We start from the raw sequence: 13625 nt of genomic DNA, 5'->3' as shown, positions 1-13625 counted from the left end.
TGGATGTCATTTATATTACCATGCGAAATAAAGCATGAAAACTTAAGCATCAAAATTGCCAATTTCCTCAAGTCTAAAAAATCAGAGCTTGATTAAAACCTGGATGGAATTAGGTGAGCCCTAAAGACTCTTTTGGGAAACAAAGCAGAGGGAAAATCGTTTTCATGAATAAATACCAATCCTCAAAACAATACTACCACTGATAAAGAAGTAAGGTCAATTCTTAAAACTTCCTACTAGTTTGCTTGCATTTCAGAAAATAATGTCTTTTATAAACACATCGCACAAAGCTTAATTTGTTACCTCTCTATAGTCTTAGCTGAGTTTTGTGTTCTTCTATTATACAACCAGATCGGGGGCATTACCAGGAGTAAATGTGATACACCTTCATTTAAAAAAGGTAGCCTGTGGATTACAGAAAGTCTTTCTATGATCTATAAAAGGCAATAGTGAGAGGAAATAAGTTCTGTGACCTAATACGTGATTCTTGTCCAAAATACGTCACACCTATATTGACGTTGAAAAAAATTGTTTCTCAATGATAAGATTAGACACATCATAAGCAGATTTCAGCACTTTCAGGTTGATAGCGACTTACTAGGTTACCTTTGTTTTAATGTCTGTTTTCAACTGCTATTTCAGCCTTTTGTTAACTGACATCAACCATTTCTTTTAACCCTGGGATACTTTAAAAGATCAGCTGAGTCTTGAAATCTGAAAGGCATCATACCGTTTAAGGCACTAGGGACCCAAAGCAACAGATGTCCTTGCTTCAGTTTCTGGCCACCTGCTGTGTGAGAAACTGGTGGTGATGATGATGATGTGAATGAAAAATTGCCTTGAACTTTTCTGAGGACGTGGAAAACCCCTGTATCACACTAAATGGGGCTGGAAATGAAAGCAGTGGGCGCAAGGATGGTCGATGCCTCGTCACAGGCTCTGGTGCCACCGCGACCACTCTGGTGGTCCCATGGGAGAATGAATCTCAGCTCTGGGCCTGAACATTTCCAACTGTGCATTACGCTGTGCAAAGCAACAATCTCAGCTTAAGTCAATAAAGGCTTGTTTCTCACTCAGGCTCCACGTCTATCATGGGCTGGCACGTGGGTTCTGCTCACTGTGCCAGAGGGAAGGAGAGGGCTGTGGAAAGCCCTGCAGTGGCAACACATGCCTGCCACTGCCATTCCCAACTCACGGGACACAACAGGCCACACAGCTCCGACGGGTCCCAGGGGACGGGGGGGGGGGGGGGGGGTGGGGTGGGGTGGGGTGGGGGGGGTGCAATCCCATCCAGTGCCCAGAGTGGCGCAGAACTGGAATGATCTGGCAAAGAGCACTGACCACGATACATTATTTCCTAAAATAATAACCTGTAACTTGGAAAACCGTGCGCTTTCTCTTGAAAAGTTCTGTCTACTTACTTCCCACTACTTAGGGAATATACTAAACTTTGAATAAGAGTTGGGCGTTCTGGTTTCTGGGTTCACAGCAGGTCTATGTAGAGAGTCAGACTTACTCTGTTTCTGTTTTTGCTCAACTTCTCAGTTTTAAGTTACAGTAGCCCCATAAAGAAAAGTAATTAATTAAGAGGACAGAATGCAAATCAGACCCATCTCCGTATGCTTTCTCACTTGTTATTCCTTATTCTGGTTCTTCAGAGGCATGCTCTTTGTACAGGCAGACAGCTCCTCTACTAATTTATTATGCCAATACATCCTATTTTTGTTGAGATGTTTAGTTATTATTTTTAATCTGAGTTACATATGCAACGCTGAAAAGAGTCCAATGGTCCTACGAGGCTTGTTATGAAAAGCAGTTCACACAGCCCCACCCTCTGCTTCCTGCTCTAGCAACCACTTTCAACTCCTTTACGCGTGCTTTTTTTCTCACCTTTACAGCTCTAGCTTATATTGCCACCTCTTGATTTTTCTAGAGTATTATTCGCTGATTTTCCAGGAAAGAAGATGAAGATGCAGCTCTGCTGACCACCACCTACCCCCTCCCCTCCCCAAGTAAACGCAGTTCCCCACCCACCTTTCTCAATGGATTTTTATCATGATTAACAGTCAGCAGACTTATATCACAATGTTTAGGTAAATTCCAGGCCTGGCTCAGTGACAGGGTTTATCAATACCTTTCTGTCTTTTCCTATATACTCTTGGTTTTTCTTTGGAGTTACCTTGTCCCGTGTTTTTTGTTTTTTTCATTTTTATTGGAGTATAGTTGTCCTGTGTTTTAATGGTTTCATTTTTATAAAGTTATCACTAATTCAAACCTAAACTCACCTGTAGCTGTGTAAATTTCTCGATTTGTCCAAATATACAAGTCATTCTTCCAATTTCGTCTTTTTAGAGAAAACTGTCTGGAACCTTTTGAGCTGCTCCAGTCCGGACTGGCCGTGGCTCTTTGGATCTGCTAAACAGCATGCTTTGTACACTCCGGGGGTTCCCTGCATTACCCTTCTGAGGAATCCTTTTGTCTCGCCCTGGATGAGCTATTTCCTGTTCTCATGTATTCTTTATCCTCGGTACCCGCCCTCATTCTTGTAGAGCACACCCTCCAGTGGATTCCGAGAATGGGCGCATGTGAATACATTTTTTGAATCTTGAATGTCTGAAAGTGGCCCTCACACTTAATTGGCTTAGCTAGGGACTGAATCTAGGCTGGAAGTAATTTCCCCTCAGAACTTTGAAGGAATTTCTCCTCCACTGTCTTACTTCTGGTGTTGCCATGTGAAATTTGTAGCTATTGTAATTCCTCACCCTTTGCTGGAAATCTTTCTTTTTCCCCAACTCTACATGTTTGTAGGATATCTCTTTGTTCCCAGAGTTCTGAGCTTTTTCGGTGATGCATCTGGGTGTGGGTTTGTTTTTATTCACGTGGGACTTTCTATGAACTTTTTCAATCTGAAAACTCAGGTCTTTCATTAGTGGAAAAACTAACTGAATTATATTTTTGATTATTTCCTTCCTGTCACTTTCTCTGTTCCCTCTTTCTGCAACTCCTGTTTTTTTTAGATTTTGAACCTCCTGGGCTGGTTCTCTAATTTTTTTTTTTTTTAATTTATTATATTTATTTCTCTTACCTTCCATTTCTGTCTTGTATCCTATTTTCTGGGGAGGTTTCCTCAATTTTATCTTCCAACTATTCTATTGAGTTTTATATTTCAGACGTCTTTTAATTTCTAATAGCTTTTGTTGTTGTTGTTATTCTCTGGATGAATATTTTTTTCTGAAGCGTTCTCCTGCAAAGACTTGTTTCTTCCCAGTTGCTTTTTTTCTATTTGTTTCTGCCTGTCTGTCACTATTAGATGCTCTCCTCTAGTATCTGGTGATTCTTGCCTGTCTTGTTCATATAAAATAGTGTGAACTGCAAGTTAAGAGAAAGTTCTGTGCTTAGATGGGCCTGTGATGGTTGAGTTCACTGTAAAGTGAACTGGCTGTTTCCCTGGAGAACCCCTAAGGTTTTTTTTATTTGTGACTTCCGCCTAGAGAAAACCCTTCCAATCTCCTGCCTGAAGGGACATACTTACTGGTGTTCTGGGAAGCAAGTGGGGTGAGGCCTGGGGATCTCAATTCAGTATTTAAATATATTCAACACCCTTTTCCAGGAGGGTGGTCTCATACTCGAATATTCCTGATCTCTCTCAGTCCAGAGACATTCTGTTTCACACTTTCCAGAGAATTAAACCTCCAGTCTTCTGCCAGAGTGAGGATGGGAATCTATCCGCTTCTTGAAGAAACTTCTAACCAGTCCTCATGTCTTCAGCTCCACCTTCACCCCGTTTCCAGTTCCTGAGCTTCTAGAGGGTTTTACCATCTCACTCAGGTTGCTTCTTGGTTTTTCCCTACTGCTGGCTTAGCATTCACAGCTTTCTTAGGCCGCTAAGTTAACTTCCACTTAACATCTGCTTTCCAAGTAACAAAAAGCTAGCTGCTATGGTCTCTCCTGTTTCCTTATTCCTCGAGGGTTTATCTGAAACGACCTTAACTGTTCTTGGAGTGGAGTTTAGGAGGCAGCAGAGCTAACTGCTTGCATTAAAGCTGCCATTTGCAAATGAAAGTTCCACTCTGCTCTTCTACAAATTAGAGAAGCACGGTTCCTACATGTGGAAAGCGCCCTGAGAGAGTATGTGGTGAACTCTTCCCTTCAGAGGGCAAAGTATGTTGTTTAACTTGCAGATGAGGAGGCGGAAGCACCAGGAAGCTGAGTGTCATACAGTCACGCAGATAGATACCATGCTGTTATCTGGCCCATGTACCTTAAATAATTATCCCTCAAAGGTTGCACAGCCCACCCCTCCATCTTAGCACTATTTCAGCAACAGCTAGTCCTTGGCTGTAAGACCTTGCATTTACAGCCTCTTCCAGTGGGCAGATGAATTCTTCATATTAGAGTACTGGGTTGAACTAGCTATAAAGTGTGACTAAATGTTTTATCTCTTGTGAAGGTGACTTAAAAATTTTTTCAGAAACAAGGAGATTTTTTTAAGTATTGTAGTTGATATGTGTTAGCTGTGTCCTTTTGAGTAATGTATACAAAGGATCTTAGCAGCTATCAATACACCATAATTTAAAGGTAATTTGTATAACTTTTAAAAACAATTGGTAAAATAGCTGTTTTTCATTTTCAAGAAATACTTAAAACTGAAAAAACAGCTTGGTTTAAGTGTCTTATTCTATGGTTTGCTATAATGCTATTTGTTAGCATTTTAGAAGACAATACAGGCTTTGACAAAGGCATTTGTAGAGGAAAAAAAGGATGAAGATTTGGAATTCAACTTATTTTAATTGATGCTACTTCCCCTCACCCCCACCCCAGTGTAATATAGATCAGAGCGTTAAAATATTACTAAATTATAATAATAAAAATATTTCTGATGAAATAGTTCATTTTAGTCCATAAAAATTTCAAGAACTTTATAAAACTAGGCACGAAGAGGGGCTTTCACAAATGCAGCATTCTAGAGGAAAATGTAGGATAAAAAGAAAACCGTCCTTAAAATACTTACAGATTCTTTTCTGCCCATAGTTTTGCTGTGTGAGCGTGAACGGGAGATGTTGCTGAAAAAGGAATCCTTTTTAGTAGCGGATGAAGGTGGGGAGCCAGTGACCTCTCTTCCTCCAGGCAAACTCTCAATGCTTGGAGATGAACGGATGTTTTTAGAGCTTTGTCCTGTAAGAAAAATTAAGTAGCAATAATGAGACACCAGACTCTTTCACTGCTACTGAATTTACTGCTTTTAATAAATGATCAATTAGAATACTTCTTTATTCACACTGTCAACATCATGACACTGTGGAGTGTTAAGATGCACGCATTTTTATGTATCAGAATAGCTGCCGATTTTTTAAAACAGTGAAGTACTGCTATAGTTTTCTGCGCGTTATTTAAACTACAATGGTCCAAGTGTGGTATGCATATCAAAAGACGAAAAAATCCGATTTTCAGAAATCACAGGTGAAATGATTGGATTTTCCCTCACTAATGGAATCATCCTTAATAAGAGAAGCCAGAAACAATTATATGGCACATTATTATTATTAATATATACAAAAAAAACTAAATCCTTCACCAGTTTTTCAAAAGCACCTCTTTCCTTTTCATTAATTGCACATCAGATACACCGCTACCCCCAGGCCATAGTAGAAGCATCTGGAAATGGGACAAGGTTCTGGCTCAAGGGCTACATCCAAGACTGGTCCCCACATCAGCGTGGGTGCATCTGTGACTTCCTGCAGTGCCTTTTTCACTGAGAGGTTCTGGAGCCACGAAGCTCCCTCAGCCAGGAGCACGGGCTCCAGGAAGGCCTTGCTGGGAGGGCAGCATGGCGCAGAAGATAGGTGAACAGAATTGGCTGCGGCCAGACCCACGCAGGTCTCACGTATACGATGGGGACATTTCCGGAAGGTTGTTATGAGGATTTAAGGACCTAGCGCAGCACCTGGTGTGCATTCAATTATTCATTCATTCACCCATAGTAACTGAGGGCCTAGTAAGTACCAGGCACTGAGCGGGGCAGGGAGACAGTGGAAACTGAGCCATCTAAACTCCCATCCCTCAAGGCATTCAGTTTCTAGTGAGGGGAGACAGACACATACATTCATAAAATATATATGATTTTAGATGGTAATAAACACTGTGGGGAAAAAGAAAGCAGGAAAGGGGATTGTCAGTGTCTGAGGAAGGTGTGCAGTTTGAAATAGGATGGTCAGGGAAGGCGTCACTGAGAACTGAGGTGCAGGACATTTGGGCAAAAACTTGAAGAAAGTAAAATACCAGCTTTGCAGACAATATGAAGGGACAGCAAGTGCCAAGGCCCCAACCAGGACCTTGGTGGCTCTGAAGAACAGCAGAGTGGCCAGTGTGGCTAAAGCTAAGAATGGGGGGAGGGGATGAGGCCTGGGGGCATCACGTCAGGTGAGGAACTGTAGACAATTTTGATGACTTTTCCTCTGAGAAGCGAAGCCAGTAGAAGCTGCTAGAGGATTTGAGCAGGAGAGTGACATGATCTGACTTAATTTTAAAAGGATCCCTCTGACTGCTGCATTGGGAATAGTTTAGGGGTGGGAGAGAGCAAAAAAAGAGGGGAAGCAATTTTTGCCATTGCAAAAATCCAAGTCAGCAGAACGATCACAGCTTGGTGGTGAGAAGAGGTCAGATTCTATACAAAACTGATGAGATTTACTGATGAATCCACGAGAGGAATGAGAGCAGTCAAGTTTAACTCCAAATGTTAGATAGTGGTATGAGGTGAGCATCTCTGTGAATATGCTAAAAACCACTGAATGACACACTTAAAGAAAAGTAAATTTGATGGCATATGAATTATACCTCAATAAAGCTGTTATTTTTATAAAGTCAGTTTTCACACGTGACTGTCGGTCAGCGACCAGCAGTAAAGGGCCGACCCATTTCCACCTGACGACACAGGGCTCTTCCACTAGGAACTCCGGCCTCAAGGCTTCCTGCTGAGCCTCCAGAGACCTCCGTGAGGTCTGTATCGCAGTCTGATGACACCTCCCTTCTTAGTTCCATCCCCTCCTCTTTTCCTTTCACAGATGTTAGTCCCCAGTAAGCCTTCTGTACTTCTAACTCCGTCTCAGGGTCTGCTTCCTGGAGAATCCAACCTGCAGTGGGTGGTGTCAGAGCTGAGCCCTGAGGAGGACACAGGCGGTCTTGAGGTTGGGAAAGGAGGGGCAGCAGAGTCCCAGGCCATAGAAGCATCTGATGTTGACTTCAGGGTCTAGACTGTCTACGCCCCCCGCACCTTCCCTTCTTCCCTCCTCTGCCTCTGTCTGTCTCCCACCCACCTGCAGGCTCTAGGTCATAACTTCCCTGGGCTACGCTGCATGGTGACGAGCTCACTGGTAGAGGGTCCTAGAACGCTGGAGCTGAAAAAGACCTCAGGAACCACCTATTTATTTTCTCTTTTTAAAATTATGCCACTAATTCGTAAATACATTTTTACTGTAAACAGACTAAATGTGAAAATTGCCTTTATTTAAAAAAATAACAGATTTATTGAGATATAATTCACATACCATAAAACTCACCTTTCAAAAGTGTATAATTCAGCGGTTTTTAGTATATTCACAGAGATTCTCAACTATCACCATCTAATTTTAGAACATTTTTATCACCCAAAAAAACAAACCTGTGCCCATTAGCAGTTCCTCCCAATATCCCCTGGCTACCACTAATCTACCTTCTGTCTCTATGGCTCTGCCTTTTCTGGACATGTCACATAAAAGGAATTATACAATATGTGGCCTTTTGTGCCTGGCTTCTATCAGTTGGCACAATGTTTTCAAGGTGCATTCATGCTGTAGTCTGTGTCAGTACTTCATTCGTTTTTACTGCCAAATAATACTCTTATTGTATGGATAGACCACATTTTGCTTATCCACTCATCAGTTGATGGGCATTTATAGATTGTATCCATTTCTTGGCTATTATTATTATGTTTGTACCACAAACAGTCGTGTATAAAATTTTGTGTGGACCTATGTTTTCATTTCTCTTGGGTCAGTACCTAGGAGTGAAACTGCTGGGTCAATATGGTAAGTCTGTGTTTAACATTTTGAGAAACTGCCCAACTGGTTTTGAAAATAGCTACACCATTTTAACATTTCCATCAGCATCCTATGAGGGTTCCAGTTTCTCCACATCCTTGTCAACACATATTTTTGGCTGTTTTTTATTTTAGTCACCCTAGTGGGTATGAAGTGGTATCTCACTGTGATTTTCATTTGCAATTTACCAATGCAAATGACTAACGATGTTGCGTTCATGTGCTTATTAGACAGTTGTATATCTTCTGTGGAGAAACGCCTATTCAAATCTTTTGCCCATTTTTAACACTGGGTTATTTGTCTTTTTTACGGTTAAGCTGTAAGGATTCTTCATATATTCCACTTCAGATATATGATTTGCAAAGAATTCTCCCATTCTGTGCACTGCCTTTTCACTTTCTTGATGGTATCCTTTGAAACCAAAAAGTTTTTAATTCTGATGAATTTACCTATTTTTTTCTTTTGTTTCTTGTGCTGTTGGTATTATATCTAAGAAGACATTGCCTAATTACAAAGATTTACTCCTATATTTTCTTTTAAGAGTGTTATAGTTTTAGCTCTTGCATTTAAGTCTGGTCCATTTTGAGTTAATTTTTGTATGTAATGTGAGGAAGTAGTTCCACTTCATTCTTTTTCATGCAGAGATCCAGTTTTCCCAGTACTATTTCTAGAAAAGACTATTATTTCCCCATTGAATGGTCTTGGTACCCTTGTTGAAAATTGACTTACCACAAATGTAAGGGTTTATTTCTATGCTCTCAACTCTATTCCATTTATACATGCCTATCTTTATGACAGTACCACACTGTCTTGATTACTGTAGCTACACAGCAAGTTTTGAAATCAAGGAGTATGAGTTCTCCAATTGTGTCCTTTTTCAAGACTGTTTTTTTTGCCTTTAGGGGGATTTTGCATTTCCAGATGAATTTTATGATCACCTGGTCAGTTTCTCCCAAAAAGACACCGGAGATTTTGATGGTGATTGTGATGAATACATAAATCAATTTGGGTAGTACTGCTCTGTTAACAATATAAGACATAAACAAAATACATTTATACTGTATTTTATATTTACCTATGTAGTTACCTTTATCAGTGCTCTTTTTCTTTGTGTGGATCTGAATTCATTTATAGTATCCCTTCATTTCAGCCCGCAGGACTCCATTTATTACGTCTTACAGGGCAGATTTGCTAGCATTGGATTCTGTTTTTGTTTATGTGACTGTCTTAATTTCTCCTTTCTTTTTGAACGATAGTTTTACTAGATGTAGAATTATTGAATATATCATCCTACTGCCTTCTGGACTCCATGATTTTTTATGACAAGTCAGCTGTTAATCTTACTGAGGTTCCCTAGTATATAGTGAATTGTTTTTCTCTTTCTGCTTTCAAGTTTCTCTCTTTGTTGTTGGCTTTTAGCAGTTTGTCCACGCTGTATCTAGGTGTGGATCTCTTTGAGTTTACCCTGTTTGGAGTTAACGGAGCTTCTTGGATACACAGACTAATGTTTTACATAAAGTTGTGGAATACTTCTGCCAGCACTTCTTCAGATATTCCTTCTGCACCTTTCTCTCTCTTCTCTCCTGGAATTCCCATCATCTGTATGTTGGTATATTTGATGGTATTCTGCAAGTCTTTGAGACTCTGTTCATTTTCTTTCATTGTCTTTCTGCTTTTCAAACCAGATCTCAGTTGACGTATCTTTAAGTTATGATTCTTTCTTCTGTAAGCTCAAATCTACTGTTGATCCTCTATAATGAAATTTTCATTTGAGTTATTGTATTTCAACTCCAGAATATCTATTTGGTTCTTCAAAAAAAAAAAAAAAAAATCCTATCACTTTATTGATATTCTCTATTTGGTGAGACACTGGTCTCATACATTCCTGTAGATCTTCAGACACAGTTTGAACTTTTTCAAGATATTTGTAATAGCTGACTTAATAGCTTACTGATCTAGTAAGTCAAGTAAGTGTCTCTGCTTCCTCAGGGGCAGTGTGTATTGACTGCTTTATTCCCTATTATACGGGCCATACTTTCCTGTTTCTTTATATGTCTCAGACTTTTCATTGAAAACTGGCCATTTTAATAAAATAACGTGGCAGCTCTGCAAATTAGATCCCATCCCAACCCCCAGATTTGTTTTTCTTGCTGTTTGTTTTGTTTTTTAGTGACTTCCCTAAACTAATTCTGTAAAGTCTATATTCTTTGCTGTTGTGTGCCCCTGAAGTCTCTGCTCAGTTAGCTTAGTAGTCAGATAAGAGACAGAAATTTCCTTTCCTTAAATGCCTTGAACCCGTCAGTCTCTGAGCCTCTGCTGGGGGCTCTGTATGTGTGTCTTCGGGCGTGCCTTCAGTGCTCAGCAGGCAGTTTACAATTCTGCTCTAGCCTTCATTCTTGTCTATGCAGAGCCTCAAGTTCATCCAGAGTTGACAGATTAAACCCATCTTAAATCTTCCCTGGGCATGTGTATAATCTTGCATGTGTGTGGCCTTCTCGATTCCCAGGAATATATTGGAGCTTTTCAAAACCCCCGATGGACATCTCATTCCTTAGATTTTCCTTTTAAATTTTTTGCTAGCCTCTGATTTGCCTGTTAAGTTTTCAGTTAGCCTCTTGTTTGCTCCATTTCTGCCTTGGGCAGCTGTGATGTTAAGTAACTGCCACTGATTATTTTTAATGGATGCTCTGTGGATAGGGTTTCTCCCTTAGTGAGTTCTGATTAAAGTCCAATAAAGACAAGCCCTAAGAAAGAGGTTTTTTGAGGGTGCTGCTGCACAGGTCAACCAGTGACATTTACTGGGGATGGGACTTTTAGGGTGCTCCAAATTCATTCTTTTTCCTCCAGTGGTTGCCAGGCTGCTGTTTATCAAAGGCTATGGCAGAGCTGGGGAGAGAGGGTGGAAATAGGGAAAGTTAAAATGTTACAAAGCATGCTGTTGTTGACTTAAAAATATATATATATATGGACAACGTGAGAGCTGCGAGTTAAGTTTTATTTGGGGCAAAATGAGGAAGGACTGCAGCCCCAGGAGACAGCGTTTCAGATAGCTCTGAGAGGCTGCTCCCAGGAGGTGAGCGGGGAGGGGGGCGGGGGGGGGGGTGGTGTGTGTGGAGCCAGGTTATATAGGAGTTTTGTAACAAAGGGCAGGTAGTCTGAACATCAAAAGATTATTGTTAAGTAAAGAAAACCAGATATCTCAAGTTAAGGCATTTAGCGCTTTTCTATACATGGTAAGATGCAAGAGTCTCGGCTCACTGAAATCATTCCTTTGATATGCACCTCAGCTGTCTGGGGTCAGCATCCTGACACATCTTGAGTTTCCTCAGGGCTCACCACAGGGAGTGGCTGCAGTCTGATGGCTGCTAGATGGCAGGTATTCTTTTCAGCCCTGAGTTTCCTCGGCTCACGTTGGAGGGCTGCGATCCTTGATGACTGTGACATCCTCTGTTTATTGATATAGCAGGAAATATTTCATTTCATTTCTCACGGTTGTTACTGAGATTCAGCCATTTTTTTCTTGAATAGATGCTCCTCAAATTGACTCAATCCTTCGATTAATTTTCAGAGTTCTGAACAAGTTGATTTTGGCATTCTTGCTATTCTTCTTGTTACTTTTATGGAGAAACAGATTTTTCAGAGGTCCTTATTCTTTTATTCCAAAAGTACATCCCTCTGTAACATGTTTTTTGGACTTGGTCATGAAAATTTGTCTTTCATTTACATAAAAATCTGCCTTACCTTTTTTAAGGAATGTGAAGAAAGAAATTTTGTAGTGCTCCTGAATAATTAGGATTTTTCTAATTTTTTGCCTTTGCAAACAAAATGACAACACTCTGGAGAGGTACATCTTTAGGTACAGTTGGCCAGCTCTGTAAGATAAATTTATATACATGGAACTGCTATGTTTAATGGTATGTACATTTTAAATTTAGATGATTCCAAATTGCTTCCTCCTAGGATTTTAACAGACGTATATGTGTGTAATATATATTTATATATAAGTGTAAATGTAATATGATGTATGATATCTTTATCTACTTACTTATTTGGTTAATCTGATGGAAGGAAGACCTCATTATGTTAGCTTGAAGTTTCTTGGTAACTAGTGAGGCTGAATATCTTTTTAAACAGTATCTCTTAACATAATAATATGGGCCATCTGAAGGTCCTCTGTGAATTGTCTCTGTTAATTTCATTTTTTAAAAACTGATTTAGGGGAGTTCCTCTTAAATTCTAGAACATAGCCCTTTGTATATATGTCTGTGTATGTCTACATTTACCTTTATGGCTTCTGTTTTTAGGGTCCTACTTAGGAAGGCATTTCTTACCCAAGATGATAAAGTGAAAAACAACTAAAGTGTTTATTATAAACCTAGGTTTTTCTTTTTCCTTTTATGAACATTTTCTCCTTGCTCCTTGGAACTCTACTCCTTAAGAAGCTTTTATTGCCTTGGGGTGGTGGAAGATAAAGCTAAAACAAAAGGAATGTTTGCTCAGCTTTGAGTTTCAAATTACTTTTAAAAGTCCAGAGAAAAAAATAAATCTAAGAAGCCAAAGCATCTTGATTCACAAGAACATGGTTTTCTTCACAAAATGAAATGAAAAAACTTCCACCTTTTTCTAAGTTTATACAACTGAATTTATCTGTCCCTTCAAAATTTGGATCATTCACCTATAACTCTGGTGCTGGCGACTTTTAAAAGGCACTACTACAGCGGCTCTTTGGATTTTTCCTATGTTAATTCCTCTATTAAAGCTTCCTACTTTTTCTTGGGTCCATTTTGATCATTCATATCTTCCCCCCAAAAGCCATTATTATATGGCAGGTGGAATAATGCCTATGCCCTTAATCTCCAGAGCCTATGAATATGCTACTTTATGTGGCGAAAGAGACTTTGCAGGTGTGATTTAAAGAACCTTAAGATGGGAAGAGTATCCTGTGTGATCATGGTGGGTTAGTGTGAACACGAGTCCTTACAGTGAAACAGGAAAGTAGAAGGAGGAGTCAGAGCTGTGACTAAAGAAAAAGAAGGCAGCTGAAGCAGGAGAGGGAGCTGACCTGGTGGTGTTGGCTTTGAACGTGGAGGAAGGGACGTGAGTCACTGTGTATCCTCTAGAGCTTGCAATGGCCCTCAGCTGACGGCCAGTGAAGACACGGGGACCTTGGTTCTACAGTCACAAGGAAGTGAATTCTGCCAACAGCACAGAGGATTCTCCCCTAGAGCCTCCTGACACCTTGCTTTTAGCTTGCTGAGACCTGAATCAGACTTTTGATTCACAGAACTGTTAAAATACTGGGAAATGCTCATTATTATTTCTTAAGTATTTCAGAAGTATTTCTCTACTTATGATCTCTAGACTCTGAACATTTGACATTATAGTTCAGATTCTGAGTTAATCTAAAATTCCAGGTAGACTCATTTAAATTTTATTATCCTGCTGGAAAACGTTACAATTCTGTGGACTGTAACAACTTTTGCCCCCATCTTTCTTCCAAAATGAAAAAAAAAAAAAAAAAAGCATATATTTCAAGCGCTCCAAGGTCCT

General features: G+C 40.0%; 1 protein-coding gene across 1 annotated transcript in view; it reads right to left on the bottom strand.

Annotated features, from left to right (window-relative positions):
* TBC1D5 (TBC1 domain family member 5) overlaps positions 1–13625 on the bottom strand; it is a 535061-nt gene that overhangs the window by 43647 nt on the left and 477789 nt on the right. The window contains exon 19 of the mRNA XM_068545866.1: positions 5012–5175. Within this exon, the coding sequence (XP_068401967.1) occupies positions 5012–5175 (164 nt within the window). The remainder of the gene's footprint in view (positions 1–5011; positions 5176–13625) is intronic.

This window comes from Eschrichtius robustus, chromosome 6, assembly GCF_028021215.1.
Source record: "Eschrichtius robustus isolate mEscRob2 chromosome 6, mEscRob2.pri, whole genome shotgun sequence".
NCBI lineage: Eukaryota > Metazoa > Chordata > Mammalia > Artiodactyla > Eschrichtiidae > Eschrichtius > Eschrichtius robustus.
Note: the sequence above shows the minus strand (reverse complement) of the source record. Positions and strands in the feature narration are given on the sequence as shown.